This window comes from Patella vulgata, chromosome 4, assembly GCF_932274485.2.
Source record: "Patella vulgata chromosome 4, xgPatVulg1.2, whole genome shotgun sequence".
Classification (NCBI taxonomy): Eukaryota; Metazoa; Mollusca; class Gastropoda; family Patellidae; genus Patella; species Patella vulgata.
Window position 1 is genome coordinate 46,824,580 of NC_065882.2, and position 10,918 is coordinate 46,835,497.

Consider the following 10,918-nt stretch of genomic DNA (forward strand, 5'->3'; position numbering starts at 1 on the left):
TTATTGCAAGAATGGCAAATGATTCCCAATGACATCAAAAGACGGCTGACATTTATGAGAGGTGTTTTGACATGTATTGATGCCCATTGCGGCCACACATGCTATTATATTAAAACTGTCTTCTTTAAGGAACATGTACACCGAGTGTCAACTTTCTTTTGCCTGGTAGTTTATTAATTTTGAATTATTTATTTTGGAACTATTTTAGCAAAAACAGCCAGCTCTTTATCTAAAACTTTTGAAGGCTTTTAACTACAGCCAGAGCAACACCTTGTCATGTCTTTGCTACAATGTTTGTATTTGGTTGACCAATGAAATATTGAGATACACAAGCTTGAAGTAGCATACTATAAACATGTAAATATCCGCTGTACATATCACAGTAACCAACATCCTAACTCTGTTACCATTCCACCTCAAAACCATGAATATTTACCAAAACCTGGCAGAAAATATTAATTCAAACCGTCTTCTAGATCGGCCAATAATCAACGAAAATGTCCATATAAAAAGGGAGTGAGAGAGAATTGCTATATAGACACTACAAATCGTGGGTACTGGTGAAAATTAATGGTGAACCAGCTCTGCTGAAAATTAATTTGCACTACCTTATTTCCAGCAAACAAAAGTGATGAATTACACACAGATTATCATTCAGTTTTATTTTCAATGCTGTTGATATTTGATTATTAACGAATGATACAACAAATCTACACATTATATTATCACAACCAGTGGCATAGTCATAATTTCTATTCTTATTATTACGACTTCAAATATTTAAAGTGACAGATGTTCAGATGTATTCACCATATAAATACTTAAAATATAAATAACAGTCAAAATCTACATGGATATGTGCTGGACATGGGGAAAAAAAACCCCCAACCTGTCTCTTTTACTGAAAATTATTATATGGGTTTAACCCATTTTGAAAAAAAAACCTTGCCATATTCTATTCCCACAACATTAATGCTTTGTAAATATATAATATTATTGATCTCATTCATAATCAGGAAGTCTGTTAAATAATGCTTAGAACTACATGTGATCTAAAGAGACCCATATTAAAACGCTTAGAACTATATGTGATCTAAAGAGAACCATAGTTATAATGCTTAAAACTGTATGTGATCTAAAGAGAACCATATTATAATGCTTAGAACTGTATGTGAACTGAAGAGAACCATATTGTAATGCTTGTCAACAACTTATTATCATTTATCACAATATTTATAATATATTCTTTGAGTTAAACATTTAAAATTATAACACATGACACAATTATATATATACATATATATATATATTATGTACAGACATCAATTTCATTAATTGATATATTCATACAAGTATCACAGTTTTAAAATAAAATTCTGTTTTAAATAAATAAACAATATCCCTAAAGTACAAGTAACATACACCCCACAAAAAACAATAGAAACCGTACTAATATCCTGTCCCAGTCACTTGTAAAGATGCCGACTGAACTCTTCTTCTCATGGGATGTAATTTATCGATTACTGGATTGTTTAAAGCATCCCTAATTTTTTGCTCATATTCATATTCAGCTTGAAGACCAAGTTTATATTCTGTATCATTATACTGACGATCTTGTTCCTTTAAGCGACAGTTATAATCAATCTGACCCTCCAGATCTGACTGATATTGTAAATTCTTCTGTCGAATTCTCTGTAACTCCTCCTTATCCAACTGTTTGTTTCTTTCAATAGTTTGAATAAGTTCATCTCTTTCTCTTTGAGCATCCAACTGTTGTCTTTCATTTTCTATCACTGTAAAATAGAGATAACAGAATATGAATTAATTTTCAAACAAATTACTGTGACATAAATGGGAACATTTTGGCATAAATCATTTAAAGGTTTGGGGCATTTTGTTGGATAACATTAAAAATTACGCCCACATTTTGCAAGAGATGGATAGAGAACAAGCTAAAAACCTAAAAACAAACAGGATTTTTTGTACAATCAGGGGCAATAATCCAGAAAGATATGGCCTGAAATGGGCAAATATCAAAAGGGACAGTGATCTTTGGGATATAAAGGTATGTTTCAAGTTTCATCAAAATCAGATAAAAATTGTGACCTCTAGAGGGTCCACAACCATTGTATTACACACTTCTACACAATTTGCGTACAAAGAGCGGCCATTTTGTCGGGCAGTTTCATTTCGATTTTCCCGAAATTAGAGTTCAACCTTCATTATGGTGGAATGGTGATGTATTTAAACAGTTCTTAAAATCGGAAAAAAATTGTGACCTCTAGAGAATCTGCAAGCTAAAAATGCGATTTTTCGAACAATCAGGGGCCATAATCCTGGAAGTTAAGTTCAGGTATCTGCGATTATCAAAAGGAACCAAGATCTTAGTGTGTAATGGGGATATATTCACACGTTTTTTTAGGATAAAAATTGTGACCTCTATGGGGTCCACAAGCTAAAAACATGATTTTTTGTTCAATCAGGACATAATTCAGGAAGTTACGATCCGATATGCGCGAAGATCTAAAGGAACCAATATCTTTGGGTTATAAACATGTATTTCAAGTTTCATCGAAATCGGATCAAAATTGTGACCTCTAGAGGGTCCACAACCTAGATTTACCAGATGTTTATACTATTTGCGTACGAGGGGTGGCCATTTTGTCCAGCAGTTTTGGCCCGATTTTCACGGAATTCGAACTCATCAAACATTACGGTGTAACGGTGATATATTAATTGTGACCTCTAGAGGGACAAGCTAAAAGCGTGATTTTTCGTACAATCAGAGGCCATAATTCAGGAAGTTATGGTCCGATATGCGCAAATATCGAAAGGAACCGAGATCTGTGGGTTATAAACATACATTTCAAGTTTAAACCAAATCGGATAAAAATTGTGACCTCTACAGTGTTCACAAGCTAAAAAACGTGATTTTTATGATTATGGGTCATAATCCATGAAGTTACAGTCCGATACATGCCAATATCGAAAGGAACCGAGATCTTACGGTGATAAACCTACATTTCAAGTTTCATTGAAATCGGATAAAAATTGTGACCTGTAGAGTGTTTACAAACAATTGTGTCCAGACGGACGGACAGGGGCGACGACAATATACGTCCACATGAAAATCTGAGCGTATAAAAACTAGTGTCATATTTTTAAAGCACAGTCATTTTTTTCTGGCAAACTTGGGAGCATAAATGAGTGCCTTTCATATAGTTGTTTGTTGGGGTTTTTTTTAAAAGGTAAAAAAAACAAAAAATAAACTGTACACAATAAAACAGGGTCTAGTTCTATGATGGAATTCAGTAAGTAACCTGTACACAAACACTCTTTCGGTCTACATCAATATCATTGGCAGGACTAAAATATCAATTATTCATTTATCCTGATGTTCTTGGTAAATATTGACCTGGTTATGAATAGGGATACAAATCGTATCATAGCACCTGAATCTCAATACGTATCATATCTAGGGACTTCAGTGGCAATACCCAGCACTAAATGACATGGGTTTTAACATCCTATTTTTCTGCCCAACCGGGCTCATAAAGATAGTGTGCTATGAGGAAAATTTTGCCTGGAAAGCAACTGAATTCTGTCAAAGCTTCTTTTACGTGAAGATCAATGTGTACACAGGACCTTGTTTTTTATCCATCCCACCAGAACAACTAGACACTGACGACAACCAGGATTGAACCAAGTACCCCCAACGTGAACATCTTACTGACTAAGTCACCGCAGCTTAAAACATGAATCAAATTATCAGACTATTTCTTCCATTATATCTGAATTCCATTGAGGATATCTACGGGCATAAATATTGTGGTTAAAAATATATTTTTTAGAAACCTACATCTATCTCTAATCTGTTCAGCGCGACCAGCCAAAACATCATTTAATAATCTCTTTCTTGCTAAGCGTTCTTGCCGCCATCCTTCCAAGCGTTTCTGCCATGTTTTCTCAACTTCTTCATTACATAGAGCATCTAATTCTTTTTCTTTTCTCCTTTCTTCTTCCATTAACTGTTGTAAATAGGTGCGATAACGCTGATCCTCTTCTCGTAATTCTTTCTAAAAATTAAAAAAAAAACATAGTGGATTAAAAAAGTCAGTTGATATTTTGTATATTTTTGGGAGAGTAATTCAAGTGTTGTGTTAGGGATGCTATATGATGGGACCTTTCTAGATCCTTCAAATAATCACAACACTCTAGATTGCTACAAATCTACTCACAATCTTACTTCTCTTACATTCCACACATGTACACACATTTAAAAGGTAGGTAATTATGGTACACTAAGTGTATGATTATACAGGCTGACAAATATTAATTACTAGCTGTTTACATGGCGTTGAACAGGTAGAGCCCTGCAATGCTTCCTTGTAGGCTATTCTCACCTAGAGTCACAGAAACAATACAAAACTGCGGAAATGCACTGCTGCTTTTGTTAGAGGTAACCAGTGTATGTTATAACAGGCCAATTGCCTACACATGAACATAAACAGTTCATATGGGGGCAAAGAGATACACCGTCAAAAGTGAAAATGGACGTTTTTGATTTTTGTCTTAATAATGAGTAATTGCTCCACCAATCCTCAGACATTCAGCAATTCGCCGTGGCAGGCTCCTAATCAACCGTCCAATCACGATTTGGGGCAATCTGACCCACTCCTCTTGCAGTGCCACGGCGAATTCTTGCAGTGTTGTCGGTTGATGTTGACGAACACGTCTCCCGATCAAATTAAACGTAACACACTAATATAAAGATACGCTAAACAGTAAATCTTATGCAAGAACCGATAGAAATGCTAACATAGATAGCTAAACCAGCACGCGGCAGTTTTCATAAACCCTTCCTTGAAGTGTCAAAAATGACAATGAACCCCTCCCACGTGTATGGCGCTATTGCGTGTCGCATGTGCAGCTCAGTGGTTCTGTTGGGGCGATAAGTACTTCATCTGTGAACATACTCTCAAAGCATGTCAAGTGTCCATGACTATTTATCATATCACAACCTGCATAGGTATTTGCATTTCAATATCCCCTAATTTTTTTGAAGAGTATATTAACACACTTGTTAACAAAATTTTCTTTAATAATATTGGAAAAATGATGACCTTGATCACATTGTCACAGATATACTCTATGTACAGATAGAGTAGAGTATTTCCACACTGTCAAAATTTTCATTACTTTCTTAAATTTACCTTTCTCTGCATTTGTTCCATGGCTTCATTACGAGATTCCTCTAACAACTGTTCTAACATCTTTAGATCAAATGCTAATTGTTCCTGTTCATCTTTAGCCCTTCGCTTCATCTTTATCTTCAATGAAAGATCTAACATATCTCTTGTTTCTCTCTGCCTTTGAATCTTATCCTCATATGCTCTTCTTTCTTCTAATTTACGTAGAGCGTCTTGTTCTTTCTGAAAAATTAGTTTTCATGAACATAGTTATTACAATTTTAAATGGTTTTAATAAATATAGCTATTTTTTACAATTTCAGTTTTAATATAGTTATAATAACATTTTTAGGTATATTCTGCTCAAGTTAGACAAATCAAGTAAAAAAAATTGAAACTAAGAAACTTTTTTCTTTTTGCTGGTATAATTTCTAGTACTAAGGGCACTGAGTAGTCTAAGATATGCACTAACTTTTCAACACCAATTTTATTTAGACTTTGCACACTTGTTCCATGTGTAAAATAACCCAGAGGACACATAACAGTCTGACTGTTTGTTGTGTAATAATGGAGATACAAGCGGAAAGAAAAAGCTAATTATAGCAAACAAGAAGGTTTCCAAGACCTAGATCAGTTCTTGAATAAACAATGACGTCGAACACACCGTTCATGTCCTCCGTAGTAAACAATTACGGCCGCCCTCAGCAGCAGTTTCACACTGGATCATTGCCGTCCATCTATATATGACGTCAGAATGAATTCCCTCTATAAGACGCGATTATCCAGGTCTACGATCTATTGTGACTGGAACATGGCTGAATTTCATTTTTGGATGGTATAAACTGATTTTTATAGCGGCTGAGTAGTGCACTTTTTACATTCGCATTTTTGTATTTTAAAACTTGTTGTGGATGTATTCAAAGAATTTACCAGAGATTACCAAATCTTGTTTATCTACTAAGTAATCAACAAAGATTTTAAAATACTTTGAGTTGATATTTTATAACGTTCATGTTACCTCTATAACCTCTACTTTCGATCCAAGGAGGGGATTAGCAATATCTCTTTTTAGTATGTACTAATAGAATTTCCAAGAAAATTCATCTTCTTAGGCATTTCCATGGATACCAAACAAACCACAGTCTACAGCCAAAAATTGTTCAGGGGCTTTTTGGAAATTGCAATTAGCATTGTTAATGCCAAATTTGATGAAAATGCAAACAGGCATAACTGAGAAAATTTGTCTTTTGTTGTCATCAGCAGCCTTTATTATCCGGCTTTTGGGCCAAGTTTGGAACATAGTTAGTAAATAAAATTGGTATTTTTGGGGTGATTAATATGTAGTTTATTACCCCAAATAGCAAAAAATGTCATATTTTATGAACAAAAATTACAGTGCTAGATTTACCAGCGGCTGCCAGGCAGGATACGCCCACATTTTCGAGAGATGGATAGAGAACAAGCTAAAAAAAAAAGTGATTTTTCATACAATCAGGGGCCATAATTCAGGAAGTTACGGTCTGATATGCGCGAATATCGAAAAGAACCGAGATCTTTGGGTTATAAACTTACATTTCAAGTTTCAACAAAATTGGATAAAAAATTGTGACCTCTTTAGGGTCCACAACCTTGAAATACCATATTTTTACGCTATTTGAGAACGAAGGGCGGCCATTTTGTCTGTCAGTTTTGGGCCGATTTTAACGAAATTCGAACTCAGTCATCCTGAGGGTGTAACGGTAATATAATAATACGTTTTTTTAAATTGGATAAAAATTATGACCTCTATAGGATCCACAAGCTAAAAACGCGATTTTTCGTACAATCAGGGGCCATAATTCAGGAAGTTACGTTCCGATATGCACGAATATAGAAAGGAACTGAGACCTTTGGGTTATAATCATACATTTCAAGTTTAAACTAAATCAGATAAAAATGGGCATTTTAGAATGCTCAACACCCTCGTATTGGAAGAGACTGAAAATGAATCTCAGGTGCTAGCTCGCTCTCTCTCTGCATCCGCCGCTCAAGGAATTGATTACCAAGAAAGAATTCTACAAATTATTGAAGATTTCACCATTTATCACATGGTTACAAATGGTAAAAATAATTAAAATCAGGGGGCTGTTTCACGAAATTTTAACTAAGATAAAATCCAAATTTTAGTAATTTGATTGGATAATTTTAAATTGATTTTAGTGCTTAGCCAATCAAAATTGAAGTATCTACTAAAATTTGGATTTTATCTTTAGTTAAGATTTCAAGAAACTGGGTCCAGTTGTGTAGCAACTTACCAGTAACTGAGCTTCTTCCTCTTTGAGTCTTTTAGCTTCATCTTTCTGTAGTTGTAATGCTGCCATCTGTTTCTGCAAGATATCTACTACAGCTTGATTACGTTCATGTCTTTCTCTAGCCTTCCGTTCTTCTTTTTCTGCTTTCTCCAACATGTCTTTATTCCATAAATCAGCATACATGGCATCCTCTATTCTTTTCTCATCCTCAAATTGTTCTTTCATCTGCATCTGTTCCAATCTTTCAGCACAGATTTGATCTTGCGCACGTTTTGATACTGTAGACCTCAATTCTTCACACTCTTCTCTGAATAAATAATGGGTTATGATGATTTTGAAGAGTTATCTAGTGACATTTTTATAGATCTTGTGACTATACTATACTAAGCAGCAAAAGAAACATCAGGTTGGTATGTTACTCTGAATAGACGCATTTCATAAAACTTGCCAAATCTTTTTATTGTATATTTGTGACCACATCTCCAACTTTACCTGAGAAATAAGGCTCCTTCCCAAACACAGAATTGAACCCAGGAAATGTTCTCAAAATCGCAACCTGACTTCTGAGATGGTAATGTGTTCTCCATGCTTTTCATGTAACTCATGCTGCACGTTCACCGGGACCAGCCCTATAAAATGCACCCCCATACCTGGTTGAATCATTCACACTACTACATCAGCAGCAGTTAATAGGAGGTAAGAAAAAAAAAGAAAGCACACCCGGAAGTTGTCATTGTGCAATGCTAATCAAGAAACTTGTCTCCAACTCCACTGGACCTTGGTATTTCTTTGAAAATGTGTCACAGTTGTTCAGATGGAGCCTATACACTACATGAATAGACCAATTTTCCACCTTTTTCTGCAGTTGGCTTACCTGAATTTCTGGTCATATTTTTTTTGAACCAATTTCAATCTTTCTGTTTCCCTTTGCTCTTTTAAATATTTTGCCCTGGACCTCATTTTTGCTTGACGTTCAATAGTTGTTTCTTGTTTATCATCCATTTCTTTCAGTTGTTCTATTTGTTCTGTTTGTAATAAATCTCTAAGTCTGAACAAAAAATCAAAGACTTAGCACATCTTAAAATTAATCATGGTGTAGTAAATCATATGTTATACCAATACATTAAAAATCCCATTACATGTATATTACCAAAAGTCTGGACAAATGAAAAGAAAACAAATGACATTTAACATCTTGTCTTTATTTACTAATAGTAATACATGGTCATATTTGCATCTACTCTGCTGTAGGTGGTTCCTTTCCATGCATGCCAATGTTGCATTTATTAGAGTCTATAATAACCATTTAAAGTTCATTAAAAACAGACTGCCATCGTAAATAACAACCAGACACTACGCAGGCATTTTAAGTGGAAAACAGGTTATGTGCATTTGGTTTGAAAATTGAAATAAGTAGTGCTAAACAAGTCTACCGACAATTCTCTCGGGTTATCAAGACTACTTTATGTAAAAGCTAGGACATGAATCACTGGATATTTTGGTTTTTATGTAAGCTTATAAATACTACGATACCTTTCTCTCCTATCTTCTATACTAGATTCATTAGCCTGTAGCATTCCATTCAGTCTTCTCTTAACAGTATTCAACTGAATTTTTTTATCGGTCCATCTTTCCCATTCATTTTTCAAATCACAAAGTTCCATATAATTTGTCATTTTTTGATTTTCCTCCAACTTTTCTTCTTGTTTTCGTCTTTCTAGGATAAGGTACTCTGGGGGTCGTGTATTTGGGGCTCTTGCCAACTATAAGTAAGAAGAATAAATTTGTAGAATAACACATTGATTATCTGCTTTTTACAAAAAATTAATTAATCTGATAGATATACATCTGTAATTATCTAATTATACTTTTATTCCTCCAATTTTCAAATGTGTAAGCTTATCGTTTTAAGAAAAAATCCATGACCATGAGTTAAGAAAAAAATCAAGGGTTTATTAAATATTGTGAGAATTTTGTATCAAAATTAGGTTTAGATTAAATAGAAAAAAAATCTAGCTGAATGATTGTTCCAGGTCATGAATTGTGTCCAACTCCAGGAAATGTCATGGCAAAAGCAGCAAGCAAACAGTGCAATCTAACTAGTTCTCAAAATTCCACTTAATAGTACAGTACCCTACATCCCTGTCACAAGCAAACACAATTGTGCGAAGTTACCCCAGATAGTCCTCCTAAACCATGATATTTGCAATTGAAAACAAAATGAAGCTTATCTAGTCATTTGGCAGCATGCACGTATCTTGTTCACCACCAGTCGACAGACAGCCTGGCACTAACCCTGTCATATTGGCTACAAGAACGATAGGGCACCTTTAGTAGTTTCACCAGCTGGCAAACTTAAAGTTACAATTTCATATTTTCTAAGAAAGTCAAAACATAATTTTTATTTCTATGTCTTTTGCTCAATAGAGGTTGTCAACTCACTATTAATAGTATTATACGATCATACTCATAGGTTATCTTTCTCACACTCAAAAATTTTCACACCGGAAATAATAACACAATTACCTCCCTTGTTTTCCTATTCCCCACCATGGAATAGCTTTCTTCAAACGTTTGAATTTGAAGTTGAAAATGATATTTTTGCCAATTTCTCAACTGGCAATAGGCCTAGTGAATTATAGGATTAATAGGATTATTCTTTAACAAGGTAGGACTGTTTATAGATACCATCTATTTTAGGGCTTTATTTTAATACATTTTAAAAATATAACTTAAAAATATGAAATTGTAACTTTAATTAAATTTGGTACTAGGATTGTGCTTTGTTTGAAATGATAAGTGCAGAAACGTAATAAATAGATCATTCAATCATTGTTTTGAACTTGAAGAAAACATTTACTGTTTTGCTTAGTTAGAGAATGCCAATATGATTCAAAACTGCATCTGCCAGAAGGAACTAGGTTACCCTCTCTTAGTCTTAGTCTTATCTCGAGAAAATAGAAATCCGGGAATAGCTCCAAATAGGCCTAGTTCAAAACTTACTATTCCAACAGAATGTGGAGTTGGTCCCGTAACTTCACGCGTCTTCCGCATTCTTTGAGATACCATCATTTTGCCTGTTCTTTTTTGTAGTATCTAAACTTATATAAAGCTAGGTCCCAAAAAACAAACGTTGAAGTGGTGTGCTCGATAAGTTGATAGCGTTCACTTCTTATCACTTGTGTTCTCCTCTTTGGCAAAAAAAACAAACCAAATGCTGCAACCTACAACCAAACAATAAAAATCACGAGTGATTACTTCTCCCTAGCCTACTATTCAACATCCGATGTGTAAAATATAATTTGTGTTCTGAATGCCATAGCCTACAAGTTATCGATCATAAAAACCTGTAACTCAATGTTGTGAAGCCAGGAAATGGCGTCTGGTATCTAAGGAAGTTACAAGCGAGAGTTTGCGAGTTTGCGATAAATGTATTGA

At 34.5% G+C, this 10,918-nt stretch overlaps 1 protein-coding gene across 1 annotated transcript; it reads right to left on the reverse strand.

The window, feature by feature from the left end:
• Positions 1-647: 647 nt before the first annotated feature.
• On the reverse strand, positions 648-10,872 carry LOC126817604 (cilia- and flagella-associated protein 53). The gene is made up of 7 exons (XM_050544687.2): positions 10,484-10,872; positions 9,014-9,243; positions 8,355-8,528; positions 7,484-7,787; positions 5,214-5,432; positions 3,860-4,076; positions 648-1,793 (listed from the first exon to the last, which is right to left on the reverse strand). The coding sequence occupies exons 1-7, from the start codon at positions 10,550-10,552 to the stop codon at positions 1,450-1,452; spliced, it is 1,557 nt and encodes a 518-aa protein (XP_050400644.1). The 5' UTR covers positions 10,553-10,872; the 3' UTR covers positions 648-1,449.
• Positions 10,873-10,918: the final 46 nt, after the last annotated feature.

What these genes read in the sequence shown, in the direction of transcription:
- LOC126817604 (XM_050544687.2), bottom strand. Translation starts at nt 10,552, where the DNA reads ATGATGGTATCTCAAAGAATGCGGAAGACGCGTGAAGTTACGGGACCA. An exon ending in CTCCACATTCTGTTGGAATA is followed by an intron (nt 9,244 to 10,483) that starts GTAAGTTTTGAA and finishes TCTTACTTATAG; the next exon opens with TTGGCAAGAGCCCCAAATAC. An exon ending in AGGAAGAAGCTCAGTTACTG is followed by an intron (nt 5,433 to 7,483) that starts GTAAGTTGCTAC and finishes CTAATTTTTCAG; the next exon opens with AAAGAACAAGACGCTCTACG.